The sequence below is a fragment of the Oncorhynchus clarkii genome, chromosome 6, assembly GCF_045791955.1.
Source record: "Oncorhynchus clarkii lewisi isolate Uvic-CL-2024 chromosome 6, UVic_Ocla_1.0, whole genome shotgun sequence".
Taxonomy (NCBI): Eukaryota; Metazoa; Chordata; class Actinopteri; order Salmoniformes; family Salmonidae; genus Oncorhynchus; species Oncorhynchus clarkii.
In genome coordinates, this window is record NC_092152.1 from 34,064,684 (window position 1) to 34,082,403 (window position 17,720).

At 42.6% G+C, this 17,720-nt stretch overlaps 1 protein-coding gene across 2 annotated transcripts in view; it reads right to left on the reverse strand.

Annotated features, from left to right (window-relative positions):
* Positions 1-17,720, reverse strand: part of LOC139411047 (solute carrier family 23 member 2-like) — an 81,753-nt gene that overhangs the window by 27,914 nt on the left and 36,119 nt on the right. The window contains exons 2-3 of one of the 2 annotated variants that reach the window (XM_071156838.1): positions 4,434-4,541; positions 2,219-2,421 (exon numbers count right to left, since the gene is read on the reverse strand). In XM_071156838.1, the coding sequence (XP_071012939.1) occupies positions 2,219-2,421; positions 4,434-4,482 (252 nt within the window). In that variant the 5' untranslated portion in view covers positions 4,483-4,541. The remainder of the gene's footprint in view (positions 1-2,218; positions 2,422-4,433; positions 4,542-17,720) is intronic. The other variant, XM_071156839.1, reaches the window with a different exon arrangement.

The following is a 17,720-nucleotide window of genomic DNA, read 5'->3' on the forward strand; positions in this document are numbered from 1 at the left end:
TAGTTACAGTTTTGACTTAAATCTATGGCAAGACTTGAAAATGTCAGTCTAGTATTGATCAACAATAAACTTTTTTTTTTATTTTTTTTTTTACCTTTATTTAACCAGGCAAGTCAGTTAAGAACAAATTCTTATTTTCAATGACGGCCTGGGAACAGTGGGTTAACTGCCTGTTCAGGGGCAGAACGACAGATTTGTACCTTGTCAGCTCGGGGGTTTGAACTCGCAACCTTCCGGTTACTAGTCCAACGCTCTAACCACTAGGCTACCCTGCCGCCCCAGGCAGAGCTTGAAGAATTTTTAAAAGAATAATGTGCAAATACAGTGCATTGGGAAAGTATTCAGACCCCTTGACTTTTTCCACAATTTGTTACGTTACAGCCTTATTTTAAAATTGATAAATAAACAAAATACTCAATCTACACACAATACCCATATCGACAAAGCGAAAACATGTTTTTAATTTTTTGCATATTTATATAAAAAATAAATAAACAGAAATACCTTATTTACATAAGTATTCAGACCCTTTACTGTGAGACTCCAAATTGAGCTCAGGTGAATCTTGTTTCCATTGATCATCCTTGAGATGTTTCTACAACTTGGAGTCCACCTGTAGTAAATTCAATTTATTGGGCATGATTTGGTCCCACAGTTGACGTCCAAGCAAAAACCAAGCCATGAGATCGAAGGAATTGTCCGTAGAGCTCCAAGATAGGATTGTGTCGAGGCACAGATCTGGGGAAGGGTACGAAATAATTTCTGCAGCATTGAAGGTCCCCAAGAACACAGTGGCTTGCATCATTCTTAAATGGAAAAAGTTTAGAACCACCCAAGACTCTTCCTAGAGCTGGCTGCCCGACCAAACTGAGCAATCGGGGGAGAAGGGCACTGTCAGAGCTCCAGAGTTCCTCTGTGGAGATGGGAGAATCTTCCAGAAGGACAACCATCTCTGCAGCACTCCACCAATCACCTTACGGTAGAGTGGCCAGACAAAAGCCAGTCATCAAGTAAAAGGCACATGACAGGCCACTTGTAGGCACCTAAAGGACTCTCAGACCATGAGAAACAAGATTCTCTGGTCTGATGAAACCAAGATTGAACTCTTTGGCCTGAATGCCAAGCGTCACGTCTGGAGGAAACCTGGCACCATCCCTACGCTAAAGCATGGTGGTGGCAGCATCATACTGTGGGGATTACTTCAACGGCAGGGAGTGGGAGACCAGTCAGGATCGATTGAAAGATGAACAGAGCAAGTACAGAGAGATCGTTGATGAAAACCTGCTCCAGAGCACTCAGGACCTCAGATTTGGGCAAAGGTGTACCTTCCAACAAGACAACGACACTAAGCACACACTGCCAAAGGTGCTTCAACAAGGCACTGAGTAAAGATTTTTTATTTGCATACATTTGCAAACATTTCTAAAAACCTGTTTTTGCTTTGTCGTTATAGCGTCTTTTGTGTAGATTGATTAGAAGAAGAAAAAGATTTCATCAATTTGAGAATAAGGCTGTAACGTAACAAAATGTGGGAAAAGTCAAGGGGTCTGAATACCTTCAGAATGCACTGTATTGTACAATCCAGGTGTGCAAACCTCTTCGAGACTTACCAAGAAAGACTCACAGCTGTAATTGCTGCCAAAGGTGATTCCAACATGTATTGACTCAAGTGTGTGAATATTTAATAAATTAGCAAATTTACATTTATAAAAACACGTTCTCTTCATGGGGTAGATGGGTGAGAATTTTGTATTTTTTTTTAAATACATTTTTAATTCAGACTGTAACACAAGAAAATGTGAATACGTTAAGGCACTATGGTTGTAAATCTCTGATGGAATCAAAAACAGGACAGGCTTTGTGTTGGGGTTTCTCAGTATCACATGCGTCCGTCCATCTGTTTGTGGCTCGGAAACCCTCGTTCTAGCTGACTTGTGTGACGCCCATGAGGGGACTGTGCTGCAGCCAAGAGGGAATGGCCAGAACAAAAAAAACTGTCACGACATGTGTGTTTGTGTGTGACCTTGAAGAGTGTTAAGTGATCCTAATGACAGGTCTGTGTGTATGGTGGCCTAACCCTGTCATTACAAATCAATCCTCTGTCAGTGTGTCAGCTTGATGACCCTTAACTGCCTAAATCCCCCTGTGCAAGCAGACACGCACACAGATGCATGCATACAGACAGAAATACATACACACGCACACAAGTATACTGTACCGGAATGGGGTAGAAGTCTGCTCTGTGTTTGTTCTCCTCCTCATACTTCGCCCCTTCTCCCTCCATCGACTTAGAGGTGATATTCTTCCCCATGCCCATTCCTCGCTCCTCCTCTTCCCTCACTCTCCCCGTCTCTCTCTCCGGTAGAAACACTGCAGATTGCGCCTTCAGCTCCCTTACATGGTCCAGGACTGTGTCATCTACTGAGAGAGAGAGAGAAAGAGAGTGAGAGAGGGTGAGAAAGAGGGGAGGGAGAGAGATTGATTATTTACTATGAATTTCCTGAGTGTGGCCATGAGGCCATCTAGACTAGAGTAGTACAGAAGGCACTGTACTATGTAGAGTATTTTAGAACCTGGGCCCTTTGCCCACTGAATCAAAAGCTCTACGGGGGTCACTGAGGCTGTGGCTGGGGCTGGGAAGCAGGGTTGGACCTAAAGCTGAGTTTACAGAGAGACAGTGGTCTGGTCCTGGTTCCAGAGCCCAAGACTTGACCTGAGGCAACAGTATCTGCACAGTCACCTTCTCTTTACCCTAGACTGGATCATCAAAAGGTCAGAGGGGATCCAGGACTGTGGAAAGACCTGATACTGGGATGGGCCTGGAAGACCCAGAATGAGTTCAAAATGGCACCCTATTCCCTCTATAGTGCAATACTTTTGATCAGAGCTCTATAGGCCCTGGTCAAAAGTACTGCACTAAAAAGTGAATATGGTGCAATTCGGGACACAAACCCAGATGTATGTACTCATACAGTACATGCTGTCGATTACAAACAGAGAAGGGGGTAGGGGACGAGGGAGGAGAGCAAGGATAAAGGATAAAGACGGCATTGGGAAAGATAAAGACAGGGCATTGAGAAGGATAAAGACAGGGCATTGAGAAGGATAAAGACAGGGCATTGAGAAGGATAAAGACAGGGCATTGAGAAGGATAAAGACAGGGCATTGAGAAGGATAAAGACAGGGCATTGAGAAGGGTAAAGACAGGGCATTGAGAAGGGTAAAGACAGGGCATTGAGAAGGGCATTGAGAAGGGTAAAGACAGGGCATTGAGAAGGGTAAAGACAGGGCATTGAGAAGGGTAAAGACAGGGCATTGAGAAGGGTAAAGACAGGGCATTGAGAATGGTAAAGACAGGGCATTGAGAAGGGTAAAGACAGGGCATTGAGAAGGGTAAAGACAGGGCATCAAGAAGGGTAAAGACAGGGCATTGAGAAGGGTAAAGACAGGGCATTGAGAAGGGTAAAGACAGGGCATTGGGGAGGGGCAGATAGGGTCAAAAGTAAAGCAGAGTAGACAGGGAAAATGACGGGGGAGAGTGAGGGATAGACAAAGGAGGAGAGAAAGAAGGTAGAGGGATAAAAGGTCAGAGATGGGAAGGAGGAGAAGGAAGCGTGAGGAGAGAGAAGGAGAGCAGGATAGAAGCAGGGAGTTAAGTTTGTTAGTCAGGAGGTGGTGTTATTTCTGGCGTCATGTCAACTCCACTCACCCCTCATGTCATCTTTCACTGTCTCGCCCCCACCCACTGTCTCGCCCCCACCCACACCCACTGTCTCACCCTCACCCACACCCACTGTCTCACCCTCACCCACTGTCTCACCCATTGTCTCACCCTCACCCACTGTCTCACCCCCACCCACTGTCTCACCCTCACCCACTGTCTCACCCTCACCCACTGTCTCGCCCACTGTCTCACCCTCACCCACTGTCTCACCCTCACCCACTGTCTCACCCTCACCCACTGTCTCACCCTCACCCACTGTCTCACCCTCACCCACTGTCTCACCCCCATGAGACACAAGGCCTCAGACTAATACCTTTCCATCAACACCCTCACCCATCCCTCTGCTTTAAAAATGACAGACTAAGCCTCTTCTCCAGTCTCCAGAGCTTTTTAGTCCAGGAGTAGCTTTAATCTAGTTCCGGGAAACTAGCCCTGAGCTTCCTTCTGTCCTTAGCCTTTCCTTACCCATATTCTACCTCCTCTGCACCAACCCTCTTCCCCCATCCTCCATTATTCTACCTCCCCCTTCTCTCTTGTGTCTGCCAGCAGTGTTGACTGCGCCCCTCTTCTCCCCCTTGCCTTCTCATCCATCTTCAGGTTTTGGATTGGTCAATGTGTGAAGTACCTAGTTGACATCATGCCCCCCCTTTTCTAAACCTCTCACCCCTTCCTTCCCCCAGTTAGTGTTTAATGTTGGCAAGTAAAGTACCTAGTTGACACATCCCATCGCTCCTGTCGAGCTGGGCGGCGGGGTGCATCTGTGTGGGAGGGCTGAAAGAGGGGGGAAAGCGATAGAGAGGGGAGGGGGAGAAAGAGGCTGAGAGACAGAGGAGAGAGGTGGACAGTTGAGGGGTAAGGGGAGAGGGTGAGATAGTAGTTAAAAATGACAGCCAACATTCATTAACCATTCATCAGTCAGGTAATTAATGAGATTGATTAATTGAGCCCTCTCTCTATACACACACACACAAGCTTGTTACAAAGCCATAGGCCTATCACATAAACACACACACCTTTTCGTGACATGTACATAATAATAAAACACATGAGTTGGTGCCCTAACAGGCTGTCCTACAGTGGCAGTCTGTCCCATAGTAGACTACAGTGGTGTGTGTGTATGGTCTGTCCCAAAGGCTACAGTGTTATGTGTGACAGAGACTACCACAGCTCTGTTTCTCCCGGCTCAATTCGTTCTGATGAGCCTAGTTTTAACATGAGGAGACACTAGCATGTGAGCCGAGCGGAACGAGAGAGAGACAGAGACTTTGTGTCTGTGCGGCTGACTGACTTGCACACCATTACTACCCCGGGGGCATGGAAACCACGGAAACCATGAACATCAACAACATCAAAGGGCTCATCACATTTGTCAGAGAGAGCGTCCACCATGAGACACAGAGAGAAACCGAGAGTTACAGAGAGATCCATGGAGCTGATGTCTTAGTGTTGACAACAATCCATTACCCTCTCTTCAAACCCTGGTTTCTGAAGGGTACACATTTCAGTGTGGGTGTGTTTTCAGTCAGTTGTGACTCCTTGCAGTTCAAATCCAATTTTATTTGTCACATCACCTGAACACAACAGGTGTAGTGAAATGCTTACTTACAAGCCCTTAACCAACAATGCAGTTCACAAAATAGTTTAAAAAATGTTTTCTAAATAAACTAAAGTTAAAAATAAAATGCAACCCAATAAAATACCAAGGCTATATACAGGGCGTACCGGTACCTAGTCAATGTTCAGGGGTACAGGTTAGTTGCAGAGAAACAGATGTGACATTTACAAGAATACAAAATCAGAACTTTACAGAAGCACCTAGAATAACTTCATGTTCAATCTGTTTATTGTCCACCTAGAGGGATATAGTCCTATGAACACAGTCCTATAACAACAATTATAAACTGGGTGGTTCAAGCCCTGAATGCTGATTGGCTGACAGCTGTAGTATATCAGACCATATACCACAGGTATGACAAAATATTTATTTTTACTGCTCTAATTACGTTGTTAACCAGTTTATAATAGCAATAAGGCACCTCTGGGGGGTTTGTGGTATATGGCCAATATAACACGACTAAGGGCTGTATCCAGGCACTCTGCGTTGTCCATAAGAACAGCCCTTAGCCGTGGTATATTGGCCATATACCACACCCCCATAGTGCCTTATTGCTTAAACAGACAACTTCTTTATCAGAAGCACATACTCTGTGGACTAGAATGTGTGGAGATACAGGGAAGGTAAAAAGAGAAACAGAGAGCATGAGAGAGATAGAAAAAGACAGAGACAGAGAGAAAAGGGGAACAGAGAAAGAGGAGAAAGACACATGCAACGCTAACTTTAACCCTACCCAGTATACCCATGGTTGACAGTGCTGGCTACATCACCATGGTAACCTGAGCTCTGTTCCACTGTGATGTAAGATTCCACTTGAGGAGGAACACAATCCCTGCCCACCAGATGTGTGTGTGTGTGTGTGTGCGCGCGCACGTATGCATGTATCCCAGTCTTACCAGATAATTGTCCACAGCTAAGCATGGCCAGGTCTTTGCAAGAAAGATACATTGTTATGCTTAGTCTAGCCAACAATCTACAACAAATGTCAGAGAGCTAAGCAACCTAGGCATTGGGGCCTATTCATGAGAGGCTTCTGCTGTTACTTTTCTATTCAGAAACCAAATAGATAACCTATGATCTTATCTGTATTTGATCTGCCCTTGAATAATTTCGTACTAGGGATGTGAAAGGGACATAACAGCCAAACGAAGTGCATTTTCACACACAGTTCCGAGCCAGGGGTTTCCAACATCTTCTAGCATGAGAGCTACTTAAAAAGAATGAAAGGTTGCGAGCTACTCATTCATTAAAGCGTTCAAACAGGCACATTCCTCTCTTCTGTCAATTTACCTGTGACAATAATGGTTAGCAACCCGTATTTGGAATGACTGGCCCCTCAAAATGATATTTGGTATTTTCCCCAAATTCGGTTTTCTCAGTTTTATTTTTCCTGGTTTGGGATTTTTTTCTACATTTTTTTTTACTCTCAATATTACAATTATTCATAGAGACACAACAAAATGTATGTTCTGAGTTCATGTCAATTCTTAAATCCCACCAGAAGACCATTTTTCAGGTCTGGGGATAAAAAAAAAAAACAGTTTTGGATTTTTGTGTAGTTCCCCTTTAAATTGTGCAACTGGAAAGTGAGGAATGTGTTGGTCTAGCGATGTTTCTGTTGTTTGGCCTACTGCTGCAGCACATGTCATGGCACAGTTTGTTAAACAATGGCCACCAAATTGATACAAATAATCATAATATAGTTACAGTGGGGCAAAAAAGTATTTAGTCAGCCACCAATTGTGCAAGTTCTCCCACTTAAAAAGATGAGAGAGGCCTGTAATTTTCATCATAGGTACACTTCATCTATGACAGACAAAAATGAGAAAAAAACAATCCAGAAAATCACATTGTAGGATTTATGAATTTATTTACAAATGATGGTGGAAAATAAGTATTTGGTACGAATGGAATTGGACCGAGGTCACTATTTTTGAGTGAACCACAGTGTGTTGTTTATTGCGCTCCCAAGTGCAGATAGTTCAGTTAATTTGGACTGGTGTGAACACTAAGGGGGAAACACGCCAGAGTTTGGTCTAAAAAGGCTCCAAACCAATTTAGTATGAACGGCCCCGAACTCTACATAATAGTATTGCTCATGACAGACAGTGTCTCTGGGAAGGTTTTGTAACTATACAGCTCTGTTGCTTATCCGTTTCCTCTCCATCTCTCTTCCATCACTCCTGCATCTCTATCTCCTTTCACTCTGACAACAATAAAAGGTCAAGAGAGCATTGGCCTGGAAAGGTCAGAGGCCACAGAATTATGCTGGGGTGTGTGTGTTGTTGGTGTGTGGCAGGGGAGCGTGGGGTCGCTGTTGAGATGACAGCTTTGGACCAACACGACCAACTCTTTGTTGAAAATTCAAACAAAAGTAGCTGTAGAGAAGAGTGACAGAGTGGCACTGTGAAGTTTCCCTCCTTAGAGGGGATAAGAGCTATTGGCTGTAAATCTCTCTGGTCCTGAGGATGAAAGAATGACGATACCCCAGGAAGGCCTATTAAACCATGTTAATGCTCCACCGCTATACAGCCCACCACAAAGAGCTTAAATACTAATCAAACATGGTTGTTTAAACCATCTATACAGTACACCTACAAAACAAAATGGCTTAAATAGTAAAGAAAGTGTGTGTGTGTGTGTGTGTGTGTGTGTGTGTGTGTGTGTGTATGTATTGCAACTTTGCAGCTTATCAGTTTCCTCTCCAGCGCGCTTCCATCACTCCTGCATCTCTATCTCCTCTCACTCGGACAACAATAAAGGTCAAGAGAGCATTGGCCTGGAAAGGTCAGAGGCCACATAACTATGCTGGGGTGTGTGTGTTGTTGGTGTGTGGCGGGGGAGGGTGGGATCGCTGTTGAGATGACAGCTTTGGACCAGGGTTTGTGTGATGGTGGATTGTCATGGGATGTGGTGGTGCAGATTGGATGGGGGCCGTCCTTTCTTGTTTGGATGGGGGGCGTCCTCCCCCCCAGCAATAAGAGACAGACAGACGCACGCACACAAACTTCAAGTCCTCTTCCTACAGTTCTCTGTGCAAAATAAATCAGAAGACAAAGCCACTTGCTCCAGAAAAGCATGGGCACTCTTCTCCTCAATAAATAATATGTAACAGTCACTAGTTTAAGCAACAGAAACAGACTGTTTGAATTAGAGGTTGGACGATTTATTAATTAGGGCCGATTTCAAGTTTTCATAACAATCGGTAATCGGTCTTTTTGGATGCCGATTACATTGCAATCCACGAGGAGACTGCGTGGCAGGCTGACCACCTGTTACGCGAGTGCAGCATCAAAAGGACCTTGTGGCTGCAAGGAGCCAAGGTAAGTTGCTAGCTAGCATTAAACTTATCTTGTAAAAAACAGTAAAATCTTTACATAATCACTAGTTAACTACACAAGGTTGATGATATTACTATGTTAACTAGCTGGTTCTGCGTTGCATATAATCAATGGGGTGCCTGTTAAATTTGTCATTTATTAACTTCGCTAAACGGGTGATGATTTAACAAAAGCGCATTAGCGGGGAAAAAAACACAATCGTTGCACAAATGTACCTAACCATAAACATCAATGACTTTCTTAAAATCAATACACAAGTATATTTTTTAAAACCTGCATATATAGTTAAAATAAATTCATGTTAGCAGGCAATATTAACTAGGGAAATGTGTCACTTCTCTTGCGTTCAGCGCAAGCAGAGTCAGGGTATATGCGGCAGTTTGGGCTGCCTGGCTCGTTGCGAACTGTGTGAAGACAATTTCCTTCGTAACAAAGACCGTAATTCATTTGCCAGAAATTTACATAATTATGACATAACATTGAAGTTTGTCCAATGTAACAGCAATATTTAGACTTAGGGTTGCCACTCTTTCGATAAAAATATGGAACGGTTCCGTATTTCACTGAAAGAATAAACGTTTTGTTTTCGAAATTATCGTTTCCGGATTTGGCCATATTAATTGCCAAAGGCTCGTATTTCTGTGTGTTTATTATAATTAAGTATATGATTTGATATTTGATAGAGCAGTCTGACTGAGCGGTAGTAGAGAGCAGCAGGCTCGTAAGCATTCATTCAAACAGCACTTTACTGCGTTTGCCAGCAGCTCTTAGCAATGCTTGAAGCACAGCACTGTTTATGACTTCAAGCCTATCAACTCTCGAGATTAGGCTGGCAATACTAAAGTTCCTATAAGAACATCCAATAGTAAAAAGGTATATGAAATACAAATGGTATAGAGAGAAAGAGTCCTATAATTCCTTTCATAACTACAACCTAAAACTTCTTAACTGGGAATATTGAAGACTCATGTTAAAAGGAACCACCAGCTTTCATTTGTTCTCTTGTTCTGAGCAAGGAACTTAAACGTTAGCTTTTATACAATGGCACATGTCGCACTTTTACTTTCTTCTCCAACACTGTGTTTTTGCATTATTTAAACCAAATTGAACACGTTTCATTATTTATTTGAAACTAAATTGATTTTCTTTAAGTATTAAGTTAAAATAAAAAGTTTTCATTGTTCATTCAGTATTGTTGTAATTTTCATTATTACAAATATAAAAAATTAAAAGAAAGATCGGCCGATTAATCGGTATATACTTTTTTTGGTCCTCCAACAAATCGGTATCGGCGTTGAAAAATCATAAAATCGGTCAACCTCTAGTTTGAATTGAACAAGAGTCAAGACTACAGCACTTATTTTATGTACTGTTGGTGGAGACAGATCTGTTAAAACACTAAATACTCGTAACCTATGAGATACAGAACAGAAGCAACACGGCCAACTCTTCTTTGTTGAAAATTCTAACAAAAGTAGCTGAAGAGAATAGTAAGAGTGGCATTGTGACGTTTCCCTCAGAGGGGATAAGAGCTATTGGCTGTAAATCTCTCTAGTCCTTTTCATTACAGCAGCTGTGGCTGGTGTTGCTGTTGCAATTCATTAGTTGACTCTGTGGGGGGGTGGGGGGCACTATTTAACCACAATAGACCCCGACTGTCACTGACTGAGTGTGAGGATGAAAGAATGCCGACACCCCAGGAAGGTCTATTAAACCATGTTAATGCTCCACCGCTATACAGCCCACCACAAAGAGCTTAAATACTAATCAAACATGGTTGTTTAAACCATCTATACAGTACACCTATAACACAAAAGGGCTTAAATACTAAAGCAAGACAGACGGCAGAAAGGGTGTGTGTGTGTGTGTGTGTATTGCAACAATGCAGCTTTGCTGCTTATCCGTTTCCTCTCCATCTCTCTTCCATCACTCCTGAATCTCCATCTCCTCTCAATCGGACAACAATAAAAGGTCAAGAGAGCATTGGCCTGGAAAGTTCAGAGGCCACGGAACTATGCTGGGGTGTGTGGTGTTGGTGCGTGGCAGGGGAGATTGGGGTCGCTGTTGAGATGACAGCTATAACATCTATACAGTACACCTACAACACAAAAGGGCTTAAATACTAATGAAAGACAGCAGGCAGAAAGGGTGTGTAGTGTATTGCAACAGAGAAGCCGTCTATGGATTCCAAACCTATATTGTACAGTACACACAGACTAAGCACCGCTCACTCCAAATACTAACACAGTGGAGTTGACTAAACAGTATATTCACATGGTTCTATCAATGTAAAGAATCCAAACCTGGATATGAATTCCCCCTGTGTAAATTGGTGTAAATGTACAGTTGAAGTCAGAAGTTTACATACACCTTAGCCAAATACATTTAAACTCAGTTTTTCACAATTCCTAACTTTTAATCCCAGTAATAATTCCCTGTATTAGGTCAGTTAGGATAACCACTTTATTTTAAGAATGTGAAATGTCAGAATAATAGTAGAGAGAATGATTTATTTCAGCTTTTATTTCTTTCATCACATTCCCAGTGGGTCAGAAGTTTGCATACACTCAATTAGTATTTGGTAGCATTGCCTTTAAATTGTTTAACTTTGGTCAAATGTTACAGGTAGCCTTCCACAAGCTTCCCACAATAAGCTGGGTGAATTTTGGCCCATTCCTCCTGACAGAGCTGGTGTAACGGAGTCAGGTTTGTAGGCCTCCTTGCTCGCACACGCTTTATCAGTTCTGACCACACATTTTCTATGGGATTGAGGTCAGGGCTTTGTGATGGCCACTCCAATACCTTGACACTGTTGTCCTTAAGCCATTTTGCCACAACTTTGGAAGTATGCTTGGGGCCATTGTCCATTTGGAAGACCCATTTGCGACCAAGCTTTAACTTCCTGACTGATGTCTTGAGATGTTGCTTCAATATATCCACACAATTTTCCTCCCTCATGATGCCATCTATTTTGTGAAGTGCACCAGTCCCTCCTGCAGCAAAGCACCCCCACAAGATGATGCTGCCACCCCCGTCCTTCACGTTTGGGATGGTGTTCTTTGACTTGCAAGCCTCCCCCTTCTTCCTCCAAACATAACGATGGTCATTATGGCCAAACAGTTCTATATTTGTTTCATCAGACCAGAGGACATTTCTACAAAAAGTATGATCTTTGTCCCCATGTGCAGTTGCAAACTGTAGTCTGGCTTTTTTATGGCAGTCTTCCTTGCTGAGTGGCCTTTTCAGTTTATGTCGATATAGGACTTGTTTTACTGTGGGTATAGATATTTGTGTACCGGTTTCCTCCAGCATCTTCACAAGGTCCTTTGCTGTTGTTCTGGGATTGATTGGCACTTTTCACACCAAAGTACGTTCATCTCTAGGAGACAGAACACGTCTCCTTCCTGAGCGGTATAACGGCTGCGTGGTCCCCTGGTGTTTATAATAGCGTACTATTGTTTGTACAGATGAACGTGGTACCTTCAGGCGTTTGGAAATTGCTCCCAAGGATCAACCAGACTTATGGAGGTCTACAATATTTCTTCTGAGGTCTTGGCTGATTTCTTTTGATTTTCCCATGATGTCAAGCAAAGAGGCACTGAGTTTGAAGGTAGGCCTTGAAATACATCCACAGGTACACCTCCAATTGACTCAAATGATGTCAATTAGCCTATCAGAAGCTTCTAAAGCCATGACATAATTTTCTGGAATTTTCCAAGCTGTTTAAAGACACAGTCAACGTAGTGTATGTAAACTTCTGACCCACTGGAATTGCAATGCGGTGAATTATAAGTGAAATAATCTGTCTGTAAACAATTGTTGGAAAAATGACTTGTGTCATGCACAAAGTAGATGTCCTAACCGACTTGCCAAAACTATAGTTTGTTAACAAGAAATATGTGGAGTGGTTGAAAAACTAGTTTTAATGACTCCAACCTAAGTGTAAACTTCCGACTTCAACTGTAGTTAAATGTATTATATTCTACTGTACGACCCTGAATATTACAGAGCAAGGCTATTATAGTAAATGAAAATTCCTTTCAGTTATGTTCAATTATTTTCAGCTTTTTTCTCTGATGGGGTTTAAGATTCTTAATCTGGCAGGTCACATTGAGATTAAATGTATAACAGTCAAAAGCTAGACTCAGCAAGACGGCGATGCCACGAGCAGCACCACAGATATTAGGTGTGATTGAGTGGTAAGGCTAAACCAACTGACTGTAGAAGTAAGTTGAGGAGTGAAGTCGGGGGAAGTGCATCTGCGACAGCTTTCAAACAGCAAGGCTCAGATGAACAAGGCAGTGTTCCCATTGTTCATACATTTTTTTTTATAAATGTCGAAATTAACATGTATCTAACCCTCAAATCACACACTGACGTCATAATATAATACTATATGTTAACACATTGTACAATCAATTAGTGAGAGAGAGCCTCAAATATCACATTATTTGTTGGAAGTTTACATTCAAGTTTACGTACACTTAAATTGGAGTCATTAAAACTTGTTTTTCAACCTCTCTACAAATTTCTTGTTAACAAACTATAGGTTTGGCAAGTCGGTTAGGACATTTACTTTGTGCATGACACAAGTCATTTTTCAACAATTGTTTACAGACAGATTATTTCACATATAATTCACTGTATCACAATTCCAGTGGGTCAAAGGTTCACATACACTAAGTTGACTGTGTCTTTAAACAGCTTAGAAAATTCAAAAAAATTATGTCATGGCTTTAGAAGCTTCTGATAGGCTAATTGACATCATTTGAACCAATTAGATGTGTACCTGTGGATGTATTTCAAGGCCTACCTTCAAACTCAGTGCCTCCTTGCTTGGCATCATGGGAAAATCAAAAGAAACCAGCCAAGACCTCAGAAAATAAATTGTAGACCTCCACAAGTAGGGTTGATCCTTGATCCGCCTGAAGGTACCACGTTCATCTGTACAAACAATACTACACATGTATAAACACCACGGGACCACGCAGCCATTATACCGCTCAGGAAGGAGACGCGTTCTGTCTCCTAGAGATTAATGTACTTTGGTGCGAAAAGTGCAAATTAATCCCAGAACAACAGCAAAGGACCTTGTGAAGATGCTGGAGGAAACAGGTACAAAAGTATCTATATCCACAGTAAAACAAATCCTATATCGATATAACCTGAAAGGCCGCTCAGCAAGGAAGAAGCCACTGCTCCAAAACCGCCATAAAAAAGACAGACTACGGTTTGCAACTGCACATGGGGACAAAGATCGTACTTTTGGAGAAATGTCCTCTGGTCTGATGAAACAAATATAGAACTGTTTGGCCATAATGACCATCGTTATGTTTGGAGGAAAAAGGGGGAGGCTTGCAAGCCGAAGAACACCATCCCAACCGTGAAGCACGAGGGTGGCATCATCATGTTGTGAGGGTGCTTCGCTGCAGGAGGGACTGGTGCACTTCACAAAATAGATGGCATCATGAGGGAGGAAAATTATGTGGATATATTGAAGCAACATCTCAAGACATCAGTCAGGAAGTTAAAGCTTGGACGCAAATTGGTCTTCCAAATGGACAATGACACCAAGCATACTTCCAAAGTTGTGGCAAAATGGCTTAAGGACAACAACGCCAAATTAAGTGGTATTCATCAAAGCCCTGACCTCAATCCGATTGAAAATGTGTGGGCAGAACTGAAAAAGCATGTGCGAGCAAAATTCTCCAAAATTGGAAGTTGGAAGCTTGTGGAAGGCTACCTGAAACGTTTTATTCAAGTTAAACAATTTAAAGGCAATGCTACCAAATACTAATTGAGTGTACATAAACTTCTGACCCACTGGGAATGTGATGAAAGAAATACAAGCTGAAATAAATCATTCTCTCTACTATTATTCTGACATTTCTAACTTACCTAAAACAGGGAATTTTTACTAGGATTAAATGTCAGGAATTGTGAAAAACTGAGTTTAAATGTATTTGGCTAAGGTGTATGTAAACTTCTGACTTCAACTGTATGTGCAACATTTGTTTTGATTTAGAATGGACCATCATCATGCACCTGTCTCAAAACAGGAGCAGCGGGGGAAAAATACATGTCATCTATGAACTTAAATAGCAAATTGTGGATGCTTGTCCATTGGTTAATTTTCATGCCAGCCAGGTAGGCTATACTCTTGTTGTAAAGAGAAGCAATGTGCTTAATATTAGGAAAGTTGAGTAATAAATAAATATAGTAGGCCACACCTACAGAAAGCTGATGGGATCCTATTTGTAATAGAGGCCATAAAAACTCTTGTTTTCTCAGACATTTGCATAGCCTATAGAAATGTTGTGCAATATGAGCTCATGAAATGTTTATTAGATTTTCAATACATTTGCATTGATGTCAGAGTGATTAGCGGGACAATAGAGTGCTGAGTACCAGGCAATTAGCATGTTTGGTAGGCTACTAATGACCAGCAGCAGCATCAGAGTTTGGAGAAGCAAAAATATCGTGACTAAACGGTTAAGTGGAATTGTACTGCCGTCATGACTCGTGACCGCCGATGTGGTGGAAATACTGTCACCGTAACAGCCCTATTTGTGACCATTGTATTCTGTTTATAAAGGCTGCTGCTGAAGACCTAAGCTTTGAAGCCTGCTTACTTACCTGCCTGCACCCCAGGCTGGAATGGAATGATATTCCGAGAAATGGAACATGCACGTGAGCGATTCAGTGATCACACTCTGAGCCACAGAAGTTACACCTCCACACAGTGTCACTGTCTCTCTTTTCTTCATTTCCCTTGCTCTTCTCTCTCTCCCTCTCTCTGAGGTCCAGAGACACGTTGTGACCCAGCACAGCAGTGTAATCTTAGTCACATGTTACCTACGGCAGGCAAACACACCACAATCCGCGTCAGAGTTTGGTAAGACTGCGACCCGTGTCCTGGGCGGTTCTTCCCTGACCAGGCAAGAACCGCCCAGGGAAAACACGCCCAAAACCTGCACTCTCTCTCAGTTGGCTCCTGGATGCTTCTCTTTCTATTGGCTTGGCTACATCCTCATTCTACGGGTCGCAGTAGCTGCTTACTTCCTCATTCTACGGGGTTGCAGTAGCAGCCAGTTTTTGAACTCCAAAGAAAAAGGTACACTACATGACCAAAAGTATGTGGACACCTGCTCGTTGAAAATCTCATTCCAAAATCATGGGCATTAATATGGAGTCGGTCCCCCCTTTGATGCTTTAACAGCCTCCACTCCTCTGGGAAGGCTTTCCACTAGTTGTTGGAACATTGCTGCAGGGACTAGCTTCCATTCAGCCACAAGAGCATTAGTGAGGTCAGGCACTGTGTTCCAATTCATCTCAAAGGTGTTCGATGGGGATGAGGTCAGGGCTTTGTGCAGGCCAGTCAAGTTCATCCACACCAATCTCGACAAACCATTTCTGTATGGACCTCGCTTTGTGTATGGGGCCAATGTCATGCTGAAACAGGAAAGGGCCTTTCCTAAACTGTTGCCACAAAGTTGGAAGTACAGAATCATCTAGAATGTAATTTTATGCTGTAGCGTTAACATTTCCTCTTACTGGAACTAAGTGGCCTCGTCCGAACCATGAAAAACTATCCCAGACTATTATTCCTTCTACAACAAACTTTACAGTTGGCACTATGCATTAGGGCAGGTAGCATCCTCCTGGCAACCGTCAAACCCAGATTTGTCCGTTGGACTGCCAGATGAAGCGTGAGTCATCACTCCAGAGAACGCATTTCCACTGCTCCAGAGTCCAATGGCGGCAAGCTTTACACCACTCCAGCCGACGCTTGGCATTGCGCATGGTACTTCTTAGGCTTGTGTGCGGCTGCTCGGCCATGGAAACCCATTTCATGAAGCTCCATACGAACAGCTCTTGTGCTGACGTTACTTCCAGAGGCAGTTTAGAACTATGTAGTGAGAGTGTTGCAACGGAGGACAGGTGATTTTTATGCGCTACAAGCTCCGGCCCTCTGTGTTCCTGTTCTGTGAGCTTGTGTGGCCTACCACTTCGTGGCTGAGCCGTTGTTGCTCCTAGACGTTTCCACCTCATGATAACAGCACTTACCGTTGACTGGAGCAGCTCATAGCAGGGCAGAAATTTGATGAACTGACTTGTTGGAAAGGTGGCATCCTATGATGGTGCCACATTGAAGGTCACTGAGCTCTTCAGTACAGACCATTCTACTGCAAATGTTTGTCTATGAAGATTGCATGGCCGTGTGCTCGATTTTATACACCTGTCAGCAACGGGTGTGGATGAAATAGCCGAATCCACTAATTTGAAGGGTTGTCCACATACTTTTGTATATATAGTGTATGTACATGTGGTGCTTTCGCTCCTGAATATAAACCCGTAAAGTTGATAAACCCCTGTAACTGTATTGTATACACAACCAACCATAAGTATGTTTGAAACGTGTGAAAACCTTTCTACTACTGTTAGTTTCCAAGTTGTACTGAGTGCTACAAGAAATGTTACTTTTTAGCTGATCTAGCTAACATTAGCTAACAATGCTCACTAGCTTAGTCATGGGTACAGATGTAGCATAGCAATGCAAAGTTACTCCCCGTAATATAAATTAAGGCAAGGTCAATGCATAGCAGTTAAAATGATTGTTACTGGCCTCGTTTAGGGATAGTGAGGAGTAACGTTAGTATGCCCATTTTAATCATAATTCTCACAAAGTAAATTTTCAGACATTCTCCCAACCCTTTTGATGAATTTGATCAAATTAGTGTTTTGCATGTTTTTGCTTTTTACTTGAAGTGATGTACATTTTTGGGACTGTATCCCAAAAATGTCATTTTTAAAGTTATACGAATCAATCAACAAACACTTACTTTTCAATACTCTTGACAAAATCGGTGGAAGAAGTAAGGTCATTGTGCAAATAGTGTGGGATAGACAACAAGGGCTCAAACATAGACCTTGTCATCAGGCCGAGAGAAGATGAAGACCCAAGCTACACAAGACAAGGTCTTTCAGCAGGTCTGGGGTGCATCAGGTAATTCAAATGTACTTTTGGTCATTGACTGTT